Source organism: Mustelus asterias, chromosome 8, assembly GCF_964213995.1.
Source record: "Mustelus asterias chromosome 8, sMusAst1.hap1.1, whole genome shotgun sequence".
NCBI classification, from domain to species: Eukaryota; Metazoa; Chordata; class Chondrichthyes; order Carcharhiniformes; family Triakidae; genus Mustelus; species Mustelus asterias.
This window is the reverse complement of record NC_135808.1, coordinates 95,554,886-95,567,415: the sequence shown is the minus strand read 5'-3', so window position 1 is coordinate 95,567,415 and position 12,530 is coordinate 95,554,886. Positions and strand designations below refer to the sequence as shown.

The 12,530-nt window shown below is 45.6% G+C and overlaps 1 protein-coding gene across 1 annotated transcript in view; it reads left to right on the top strand.

Moving 5' to 3' along the window:
• The window catches only part of LOC144497372 (metalloprotease TIKI2-like), a 356,280-nt gene that overhangs the window by 317,762 nt on the left and 25,988 nt on the right, over positions 1-12,530 (top strand). The window contains exon 6 of the mRNA XM_078218545.1: positions 8,209-8,487. Within this exon, the coding sequence (XP_078074671.1) occupies positions 8,209-8,487 (279 nt within the window). The remainder of the gene's footprint in view (positions 1-8,208; positions 8,488-12,530) is intronic.

The following is a 12,530-nucleotide window of genomic DNA, read 5'->3' as shown; positions in this document are numbered from 1 at the left end:
GTTTCATGTCGGAAGTGGGGCCCCAATGCACCAGCAAAGCCCGGCTGCACTAAGATCGGGGCGCCATGTTTAAAGGGTGCCCCAACCAGAGCAAACAATGACCACCCCACAGGCCAGACTGCCACCGGCATCCCCAGCTTCCACGTCCACTCCCGCCAAATTATAGGACCCCCCCACCACCCATGAGGCTCCCACTGGGGTCTGCCCCATCACAGGCTGGCACTGCCAGGTTGCCATGGTGCCAACCTGTGCCAAGGGGCATTGCTAAGGCACTGTTTGGCCACGTCCCTCTACCCTGGGGGACTATACTCAGCTTTATGCCCCCAGGGGGATCCTCCCGACAGGTTCATGCCTGCAAGAACCTGTTGTAAACAGGTCGGCGCGATTTGAATATATAGCGGGTGGTCAATAGCTGGTGGGGGGGGTGTTTAATTATATTTAACTATATTAAAATGTATTTAAATCAGGTTTAAGCCCATTATGGGTGACTTCTAGGTGTTCCCATGTTCCCTGTCAAGGTTGTAAGCAAATAGAAACTCCAGAGTAGAGTTAATGAAGGTGAGTGATGAGATTGGATTATTTTTTACTATGAAGTCCCTGTACAAAGTCAAAAGGATCTGTTGCATACTTACATTTTACAGCTAGGCCCTCAAGTCATTAAATCCAACTTTGTTGTTGTTCAGGGATTCTACAAAAATGTATTCTGTAAAACATATACAGCCATAAATGAGAGGGGAGTTGCTTAAATATTTAATCCAGGGGAAAACTGAGATTACCTAGCCTGCAGACATTCTGAATTTTTCTATGAACGTCACTGGTTGGTTGATTGCCCCAGAGATACATTGAAAGAAAAGACCATTTTTATCTACTTGTCCTGAATGCTCTGCTACAGGATAATGAAACTATCCTGCGGAACTGCTCAAGTGTGAACATTAATCATGGCTGGGAGTCGAGTTTGATTTCCTTAGGTTGGGACTCCAATATTTGAGTGTTATCACGGACAGAATCTCAATTCAATGACTTGTGCTTTGTCAAGTATTCTGAGAAATAATCCGCAAAAGGTCGCTCCGTTTTGGTAACAAGAACCAGACAACTTTTTGAGACACATTCTGTCATTCTCATATATTTTAACTCACTCCACAGGTCTCTGGTCTAGCGCAGGGAAACATAGTGCATTTGAACAAAAGAAAATATGCTTGGATTGAAACTAAGTGTAATAAGTTCAGATCTTGCCATGAAGGCGAAGGTCACCAGCCTACTAATTTGCAGTGGCAGCAGACAGGCTTGTTATCTCCAAAGCCAGTAGGCTCTGCAAGGATGTTCTTAAGTATCTTCCAAAGATTTTCAGTAATCATGCCTGCCTGTGTAAATAACTGTGGGTCTTCAGCCAGAATCAGATAAGTAGTGCAACATAAATCTTCTTGTTCTCAGATTCTTTTAAGCTGATTTACAATTTATTTCCTTGGGATGAAGACTTTGAGAAACACATAAAGCAAGTATAAATTAAGTATTTCTTAAGAATGTGTTTTCAAAAATGTTAAACTTATTAAATATTGAAAGAAAATACTTCACACACATTTTAGAAGCAATATAGAACATAGAAAAGCTACAGCACAAACAGGCCCTTCGGCCCACAAGTTGCGCCGAACATGTCCCTACCTACTAGGCTTACCTATAACCCTCTATCTTACTAACTTCCATGAACTTATCCAAAAGTCTCTTAAAAGACCTTGTCGAATCCGCCTCCACCACCACTACTGGCAGCCGATTCCACGCACCCACCACCCTCTGAGTGAAAAACTTACCCCTAACATCTCCTCTGTACCTACTCCCCAGCACCCTAAACCTGTGACCTCTTGTGGCAACCATTCCAGCCCTGGGTAAAAGCCTCTGAGAATCCACTCTCATCCTTCGCCTCTCCAAGGAGAAAAGACCTAGCTCTCTCAACCTATCCTCATAAGGCATGCCACCTAATCCAGGCAACATCCTTGTAAATCTCCTCTGCACCCTTTCTATGGCTTCCACATCCTTTCTGTAATGAGGCGACCAGAACTGGGCACAGTACTCCAGGTGGGGTCTGACCAGGGTCCTATACAGCTTGCAGCATTATCTCCTGATTTCTAAACTCAATTCCTCTGTTGATGAAGGCCAGCATTCCATACGCCTTCTTAACCACAGCCTCTACCTGCGAGGCTGCTTTGAGCGTCCTATGAACCCGGACTCCAAGATCCTTCTGATCTTCGACACTGCCCAGCGTCTTACCCTTAATATTATATTCTTTCATCCTATTCGACCTGCCAAAATGAACCATCACACACTTATCTGGGTTGAAGTCCATCTGCCACTTCTCCGCCCAGTCTTGCATCTCATCTATGTCTCATTGCAACTGCTGACATCCCTCTACAGTATCCACAACACCACCAACCTTTGTGCCATCAGCAAACCTGCCAACCCATCCTTCCACTTCCTCATCCAGGTCATTTATAAAAATCACAAAGAGCAAGGGTCCCAGAACAGATCCCTGGGGAACTCCACTGGTGACTGACCTCCATGCTGAAAAAGACCCATCTACAACCACTCTTTGCCTTCTGTGGGCAAGCCAGTTCTGAATCCACAAAGCAATGTCCCCTGTATCCCATGCCCCTTCACTTTCTCAATAAGCCTTGCATGGGGCACCTTATCAAATGCCTTGCTGAAATCCATATGAACTACATCTACCACTCTTCCCTCGTCTATGTGTCTAGTTACATCTTCAAAAAATTCAATTAGGCTCGTAAGGCATGATCTGCCTTGGACAAAGCCGTGCTGGCTATTTCTGATCATACTATTCCTCTCCAGATGTTCATAAATCCTGCCTCTCAGGATCTTCTCCATCAACTTAACAACCACTGAGGTTAGACTCACTGGTCTATAATTTCCCGGGCTATCTCTCCTCCCTTTCTTGAATAACGGAACCACATCCGCAATCCTCCAATCCTCCAGAACCTCTCCCGTCTCCATTGATGACACAAAGATCATCGCCAGAGGCTCAGCAATCCCACAGTAACCTGGGGTACATCCCACCCGGTCCCGGCGATTTATCTAACTTGATGCTTTTCAAAAGCTCCAACACATCCTCTCCCCTAATGTCCACATGCTCAATCTTCTCAGTCCACTGCAAGCCTGCACTGCAACTACCAAGATCCCTTTCCACTGTGAATACTGAAGCAAAGTATTCATTGAGTACCTCTGCTATTTCTACCGGTTCTATACAGACTTTCCCACCGTCACATTTGATAGGTCCTACTCCTTCACATCTTATCTTCTTGCTCTTCTTGCTCTTAATATGCTTCTTCAGATGTGGGATTTCTCTCAACTAATCAGTTATACTTTTTTAACACTACACTGCTAAATTCAAATTTAACATATTAACTTTAAAGAAAATGTGATTATTATATCGCTCATATTTCGAAGAACCTGCTCTTTGTAAAGACTTTCTCCCTAGATGCTTTATTTGATTTCTTAGTGCCTATATTAGAATTGTGCCCTTTTCTGTCTGGGCTCACCCCACACAACTGAAAACAATGCCTTCAAATTTAATCTGAAGTTTGATATCTTTTTTTTCGTGGTTGAGTTTTGGTGTCAGTTCAAAACCAGCACTATTGTGGAGGGTGGCGATGGGGGCCTCAGGTGCAGCAGAGCACAGTAAAATAATCCACACAGCAGTTATATTAGTTATTGGAAGACTTACCAAGGACTTTTTCTGCTACGCTGAACAGTGTGCAGACGTCCACATCATCAATACTCTGGAATCTACTTGTAAAATGTGACGAGCTCCAGCAACACTGTAGATGGGTCTTCACAATAGTAACCAAGGTTCTAAGCCAACAGGCTTGATCTCTGCCTTAGAGAGCCAGACGCCCAGCTTGAACAGGTTGGGGGAGTAAAGAAATCGGTGCTGCAATGGTGACACTGGTCTTTTGCAGTCTGCTATCCTGCAGATGAGTAGAAATGTCATGTCCCAGCACCGGGGGAGCAGCAGTGACACATAAGGGTGGCATAGGTTACCCTCTCACAGCTGTCAGCAAGTCTGCCCTCTCGCCATCCCTTCAACCATTAACAACCATTGTACCAGAAAGATAATGACCAGACTGCTTTGGAGCCAAGCCCACTCAGGCTCGAGGCCCCATGAAGACACTGAGTTCCTCTCAAAAGGGCCTCAAATGATGATCAACCCTTCAGTAGCTGTGCTAAAACCACTGGAGCAGTACCTCAAAGGAGTAGTAAAGTAAACCTTTTTTTTAAGAAAAGCACTGTAGAATAATCTCTTGGGTAACAAAATGATTTGCTGCAATATTATGCTTAGGATTGAATTCAATGCCTTTATTACATTTTGTAGCTAGGGGATATGGCATCCTTATGTTACAGCTTCTTAATCTGCATTATCAGGAAGTAATTGACATAGAAGTTAGCTGAATGCTTTCAGTGTTCTTAAATGCAGAATCAAAGGAATGGGGATGGTGGTAGCAAGGATTGATAATACTGGGGGCTTTTTTTTGGCTTATCATTTAAAAGAGATTGAATAGGTCGCTTGTTCGAATGCACTCTGCTGATTTTCCTACCCGTGATGCTCCTTTGCCTTCACCCGACCTTTTCCTGATGGATGGTGCCTTTTGTCGCTGTGCCTTCTCTGACTCCAGTCCTCTTTGCACTGTCAGGTTGTGCAGACTGCTGTAAACAACAATGATGTGGTCCACTCTGTCTTGACCACATTTTAGGGACCCCTCAGAGTATATGAGGGGACACGAATGTTCCCATGACTCTGATCATACCAAGTGTTACTCAGGGCAGTTGAGCAGTGGATGGTTGTGGAGGAGTTGTTCTTTACCTAGAATTACATCAAATTTTAATGCCCAGAAACTGACCATTCTGCTCAATAATTATAAGGCAATGTTTATGCTACACAAGATTCTCCACCCATCTTACTTCATTGCACCTTATTATCACATCCTACTACTCATTTCTCCCTCATTTGTATCTAATTTCATCTTAAATGCATCTATGATAATTTCCTCAATCATTCTATATGCTAGCAATTTCCATATTCTCATCATTCTGAGTACAAAACTTTCTCCTGAATTACTTATTGTCCCATGGCAGCCAGTGTCTGGCTTCCACCTGAATGGGTGGAGACTGAGGGCTGGATGAGTGTTGCAGAATGAAGGCATTGTGGCAATGGGCAGCACAGTTGGTACAGACCTGCATTATCCTTCAGTGGTGATCACACACCAGCAGCACATTTATGGAGCAGAAGGCTTTCCTGTTTATGTAAGTCGATAGATCATCTCTTCAGCTGCCCTGATAGCTAAACAAATGCTGTTTTTTATGCCCCAAGAACCAGGGAAGCTGGCCACTCCTGCAAATTCCAGAGCGCTCTCATTTTGGCTGTTGATGTCCATCATAAAGATAGTGTTTTGGTTCGTTGTGGTGTGGAGGGTATTGACTGACCTGTTTGACTGTGTACTGTGCATTGAGAGATGTGGATAGTGACCATCCTGCAGTCTGGAAGGAGCCTGTGGTGAAATTGTTTATGGTGATGATGATGATTTGGCATCCTTCAGTCCAGCAGGCAGAAGATCCTGCTAGATCCTGCTTCCATACATAAGGGGCTGCTTGTCTGGTGAAATGAAACTTTCTTCTGCACTGCTCCTCAGTAACATCTAAGACAGTAACACTTCACCTCTGAAATCTATGGGCTACGTAAAGCTTTCTCCAAGCAAGCCCTGCCTAACACGCTTTCATCCAGCAGGCCTAGCTGCTTATTCTGGTCTTTCATGTTGCTTTTGGTCATCTTCCTCTTACTGGTGGGAAGCAAAAATACTGAGCAGCAAGTGCGTAAATGTGAGGTGAGGGAAAATAGCCAAATGGGAATTTCAGAACTACCTTGGAAAAGTACTACTCGAGTGGCATACGCAACCCTAATGACCCAAGTCAATGCCCCTTTAAATCCAACTTACACTCATCATGTCAGTCAATTTGTGAGACCATTGTCAATCAATGTTCCTCTTGCTTTGTTCTTGGGCCAAACTTCTGCCACACCAATTAAAATCATAATAGTGTCCAAATAATGCAATCCAAACTCCGGGGGGAATTTTACCATTTTGAGTCTAAGTGCCGGATCTGGGCGTCAAATAGATCCGCGCCTGGAATCCTCTTTGCAGCACGCCCATACGCGTTTTGCCGGCTCCGGCCCGATCCGCGCTGTGTGCGGGGCTTAGCGCTGCCGGACCGATCGGAGCTCCGAACTGTGCATGCACAGTTCAAAAAAAATCTGACAGAGCGTGTCTGGGCGCGAAAAAAAAAGCAGAAAGCGGAGAGAGCAGCTCCCTGACGTTCATCCCTTGCGGTGGGGGGCGGGGAGGGTGGGGGGAGGGGGGGCTGACGTCTCATCCCCTGGGGGAGGGAAAGGAGAGGGGGTGTGACCGATCATCCCCTGGGGGGAGGGGAGGGGTTGTGACGTATCATCCCCTGGGGGAGGGAGTGGAGAGGGGTGTGACGTGTCATCCTCTGGTCGAGGAGGTTCCGCTGCCTGTCTGCGGCCGATTCCGCCTGGCACCATCACTGGTACACTACCAGCCACAGCCATCTCTCCCACTCTCTCGCACCTGCAGGGAAGAGTAATCTGTGGCTGGTAGTGTACCAGTGATGATGCCAGGACGGATCGGCCGCAGACAGGCAGCGGAACCCCCCCCCCCCCCCCCCCGACCAGAGGATGAGACGTCACACCCCCTCGCCTCCTCCCAACCCCCTCCCCCCCGACCAGAGGATGACCTGGGTCAGAGAGCCGTTGCAGTCTCTGGCCCCGCTCTTCGGAGGCTGCAGCGGCGACTTCAGACTTTTATTTTGCAGGTCGGTAACAGCGCGGACGCGGATTGGGCCATAAGACAGTAAAGTGGGATTTGGCGGTAGAGTTGGACGCGCGGTTCATTAAGTCGAGTTAAATGCATGCAAATGCACTTAAATCGTCGGGCCGCCCGATTCAGGCACGCGCCGGACCCGCGCCCGAATCGGGTGTCGGTAAAGTCGCGATCTGCTCGGAATTGGGTGCAGATCGCGGTATAGGCCCGACGCCCAACTTTACTGCGATTATCGCGCCTGTGGTTTTGGTAAAAGCAGGCCCTCCATTTGTCTTTCAGACAGAGATGTCTTTTATTCTGCGATGAACATCTACTCTGGACTAATGTTTTGTTATTAGCATGACCTCCATCGTTGTCTTTTGTTCCAATATATCTTTCATTGATCTCCCCCAGTCTCTAACCTATCTCAGATCTTCCCTTTTCCACGCACATATGCAATGTACACACGCGCACACCATTAAACCTATCACATTTCTGTCTCTTTTCAGACACCATGAATTCTGTTTCTTTCTCCATGAATGCTGCCGGATCTGCTACGTTTTTCTCGTGCTTTCTGTTTTTACTTATTCCATTTGAACTTATTTATGAAACATCGACTTCTTTCTGGGGTGCATTTGTACCCTGAGTCAGCTCCATAGTAAAACTGGCAGTCGTCAAGTTTCTATTGGAAATGATATGGTCAGTCACTTTTTGTGATTTGTTTTAACTGAACTGGGCTGGTTAGGATCAAGTTGGAGCCCAGGATGTAAAGTCATCTACGTAGGTAGTGATTGTTGAAAAGAAAACAGGTGTGGCACAGTGGTTAGCACTGCTGCCTCACAGGGCCAAGGGACCCGGGTTCAATTCCGGCCTTGGGTCACTGTCTGTGTGGAGTTTGCACATTCTTCCCGTGTCTGCATGGGTTTCCTCCGAGTGCTCCAGTTTCCTCCACAGTCCAAAGCTGTGCGGGTTAGGTTGATTGGCCATGCTAAATTGACCCTAGTATCGGGATTAGCAGGGTAAATATGCGGGGTTACGGGAATAGGGCCTGGGTGGGATTGTGGTCGGTGCAGACTCGATGGGCCGAATGACCTCCTTCTGCACTGTAGGGATTCTATGTTACAGAAAATGCAAGAAATAGTCAACAGGTCAGGCAAAGAGAGAAATAAGAGTTAAAGTTTTGGATCAATGACCTTTCATCAGAATTCAAGTGACTCTTGAATGTTTTGGCTCCCTACTGTATTAAACGTGCAGAATGAAATAGCATAAAGTCATTGGGGATAATGGCCAATGCTTGGATTAAATTGATTGACCCTTTGCTTATTTTGTAAAGGAAAAGGACACACAAAAGTGGATCGTCCTCAAGCAGTTCATCGCTTCCATCAACATCTTCCACTTCAGTTGAGGCATCATTCGAAGATTCCTTGCCAGTTTCTTCCCATTCCTCTCCCGTGGCTGACTTAGATGATGATGTAATTTCTCCACATCTTCTGATGCCAGACAGCCTTAGTCAACTGGAAGAGTTTGGCCGCCAGAAGAAGAGACAGAAGAAGCTGCCCAAGCAACAGCGACAACGGCAATTTAGTGACCTGTGGGTTCGCATTGAAGAGAGGTGGGTTTTGATATTTGTTCAGTTCTGGAATGAGAATTCATTATATATTTTATGACGTGAAAGGAAAAAAATAGTTTATCTTCCTCTTAATCCATGTGTGATGTGGTGATGCCCAAAATATATACCAATAGTGAACTAAAGCCTGAGGTGATGGAACAATATGGTCAGAAAAAAATTGGTACAGGAAAGGTTAACCTTTATTGAGATCAAATGACTTAGCAGGAGCTGAGAATCGAACCTGGGAATTTCATGGCCAGAATAATTTCTCAGCTGATACATTTACACACTTAGCTGTCACTTTAGTGCCTCCATAACAAAATAGTAACATAATTAACTTTGTGTGTTATCAGATTTTATATATTAAAATCTCAATTTTTAAGAAAGGCTGCACTGATCAAATTAAATTTCAGTTTAGTCCATTTTAATTTATTTTGTGGCTTGAATTTTATTTTTTCAATCTCTTTTAGTTTGCTTTTTACATTGTCTAAAATTGGATCAACATGGCCTTGAACATTAATGTGGCCTGAGTGAGGCATTCTAGGTAAATTGTTGTTTCTGTATCTTCAGAAATCTGCATTGTAGGTTGTGCCATTGGTTCAGTAAATAAATGATGTGGAGATGCCGGCATTGGACTGGGGTAAGCACAGTAAGAAGTCTCACAACACCAGGTTAAAGTCCAACTGCCAAATAAACCTGTTGGACTTTAACCTGGTGTTGTGGAACTTCTTACTCAGTAAATAAATGCATCCCATTGTTGATATTGAACCATGTTGACCAGAAAGATGTCATATCAGCTCTGCACTGAGTTAGATCATCTTAGCCAGTGTGCTTGAAGGGTGCTACAATTAAGTTGAGCATTTGTGGATCAAATAGAGAGAAGATCATCCAGGTTCCTAGTCCTGATATGATCCATTGATCCCTGTGCAAAGTATGTGAATATCAGGTGGCCATGATGTGGAGGTGCCAGCATTGGACTGGGGTGGGCACAGTAAGAAGTCTCACAACACCAGGTTAAAGTCCAACAGGTTTATTTGGTAGCACGAGCTTTCGGAGTGCTGCTCCTTCATCATGTGAGCACTCACCTGATGAAGGAGCAGCGCTCCGAAAGCTCGTGCTTCCAAATAAACCTGTTGGACTTTAACCTGGTGTTGTGAGACTTCTTACTACATCAGGTGAGGATAGATTTGGGCTTGACTGTGTTACTTCCAAAATGGCCACAAGGCCTGCCAACTCGCACCATTAACTTAGTGGGTGAGTTGGCAGAGAAGTGGCAGCCATGGAGCTCGGTAAACCGACACTTTCAAATGTGGAAGAAAAATTATTTGATTATTTTCAGGCGATAGAAAGGCTCGATTAGTGGCCCAAAATTATTTGCTGGGACTCGGTTAGTGTTTGCATGCGTTCTAGGTTTGATTGACTTCATTTCACAGATTTTTTAATCAATCCTTGTTTGATTTTCCCATTGCCTTTGTAATCTATACCCCCTCAGCTATATTCACCCAAGTGTTTCTTGATCGGACAGTTCATCGGCCTGGGCAGCGAATATTTGTAAGTTGTTCAAACACCAGAAAGATTTCTGGTAAGTCAACCCTGTTCTTTCACAGTGCTCACACAGATGTAAACTTTGAATCTGGAGAGGGAACCTTAGCTGACTTCTTCCTCCCTAGGCACGGGTGCTGAAGTGAATTGTAGCATTCCTACTAGTGCCCTGGCTAAGGTCATCTAACCCAGCACAGTCTGGAGACTGAACCTGGGACCTTTCTGTCCTATAGGTCATAGTGGGCCGTGAACTTACCTAACCGAACCATTGGGGAATATATCTTTCACCTTTTGAATTGCCTCCTTTCATTCTCATTTCCCATTTGATTTATTTTTCTAGCTTTGAATATATCCATGACTTTGTGTAGAATGCTTGAAGAGCAGGATAATTAATTTCAAAGCCCGAGTCTCTAGCCCATAGGCTGCACAACCATGAGAGACCCGATTACTCAGTGACAAGCTGACAAGATAATCACCAAAATGCTGCAGTCAGTGAAAGACTAGTTCTGCATGGAAGTTTACGAATTCTGAAATTCATTCAGAAATGCTATCAACTGGCAGGGAAGCACTGTTATAAATCATACCAATTAAATGCTACGTAAATAAACAAGGAATGAGAACAGTACATGATGACTGTGAGGCATCCATAGCTGTGCAGGTACGAGAATAGTCCCACTGGTAGAAGGAACTGTCAGGCAGCTAGATTACAGTGTGTTGTTAGGCATGAAACCCTGATAGCTAATTGTTAACTGAGATGGCAAAGTGCCCTCAATCTTCCCATTTATATTTGGAGTTCTTAAGGATTGGAATAAGTAAAGAGGAAGAGAAAGAGAATATGGAGATAAGTTATTTTTTTTAGTAAATAAATGAGTGAGCCTTAACTTAATAAAAGTGAGCTGCTCCTCACACAATGAATATTCTGCACTTTGAATAATTTATGTGAACAAGTAAGCAGCTTCCATTTTAATCAAATCTGTTTAAATTCTATATTTGCACTAGATTTCTACCCCTTCCCCTCCACACTTCTCCTGACAGACAGTAGGGGGGTGCGATTCTCCCAACCCGCTGCACTATTTTTGTAGTGCGGCAGGCCGACGGGGGGGGGGGGGGGGGGGGGGGGGGGGGGGGGGTGAGATCAGGGCTGCGGGGGGGGGGGGGGGGTTGCAGAGATCAAGGCAGGCCGGGGCGGGGGGGGGACGGGACGTTGAGGCTGGCCCGGACTCATCCAAGGGGGACAACGATCGGGCCATGGGGGAGTCAGAAGGCTAGCGATACAAGGTCACGGGCCAGGCCAGCAGTCGTGCTGGCTAGCGATCGGGAGGCCAACAGTGTGGGGCTACTGTACATGCGCAGTGGCCCGCTCAGCACTATGCTGTTGGCCTCTCCAAGTGATGCAATTTGGTAGAACTAACGTAGCGGGGAGCTATACAATAAATGGCAGAACCATAAAGGGTGTAGAACTCAGAGGGACCTGGGTGTGCAAGTCCACAGACCCTTGAAGGTAACGTCACAGGTGGAGAAGGGAGTGAATAAGGCGTATGGCATGCTTGCCTTTATAGGACGGGGCATAGAGTATAAAAGTTGGGGTCTGATGTTGCAGTTGTATAGAACGTTGGTTCGGCCGCGTTTGGAATACTGCGCCCAGTTCTGGTCGCCACACTACCAGAAGGACGTGGAGGCTTTAGAGAGAGTGCAGAGGAGGTTTACCAGGATGTTGCCTGGTATGGAAGAGCTTAGTTATGAGAAGAGATTGGGTAAACTGGGGTTGATCTCACTGGAAAGACGGAGGATGAGGGGTGACCTAATAGAGGTGTATAAAATTATGAAAGGCATAGATAGGGTGAACGGTGGGAAGCTTTTTCCCAGATCGGTGGTGACGTTCACGAGGGGTCATAGGTTCAAGGTGAGAGGGGGAGGTTTAACACAGATATCAGAAGGACATATTTTACACAGAGGGTGGTGGGGGCCTGGAATGTGCTGCCGGGCAAGGTGGTGGAGGCGGACACACTGGGAACGTTTAAGACTTATCTAGATAGCCACATGAACGGAGTGGGAATGTAGGGATACAAAAGAATGGTCTAGTTTGGACCAGGGAGCGGCGCGGGCTTGGAGGGCCGAAGGGCCTGTTCCTGTGCTGTATTGTTCTTTGTTCTTTGAAGAGGCCCCGCCCACTGATTTTCACATGATTCACCCTCGGGCACTCTGTGATGCAGAGTGTGGGAGGTTCATTTTGAAATCCCGCTGAAAATACCACCGGCAGTTACTCCAGTTTTTACACAAATTCAACACTTTGAATTTTATTGGGAGAATCGCCTCTGAGGATTTTAGCTGTAAGAGATAAGACAACCTTCTACTATCTTGGCCAATTGGCCATTCTACATTTGAGAATCTATGCTGTGGAAATTGACCAAACATTCCACTTTCATACCATGGCCCTATTGAACACTGTTCTTTCATACTATCTAAATCTTCTTGTCCTCCCTTCTAATCTCTACGTGTCCTCC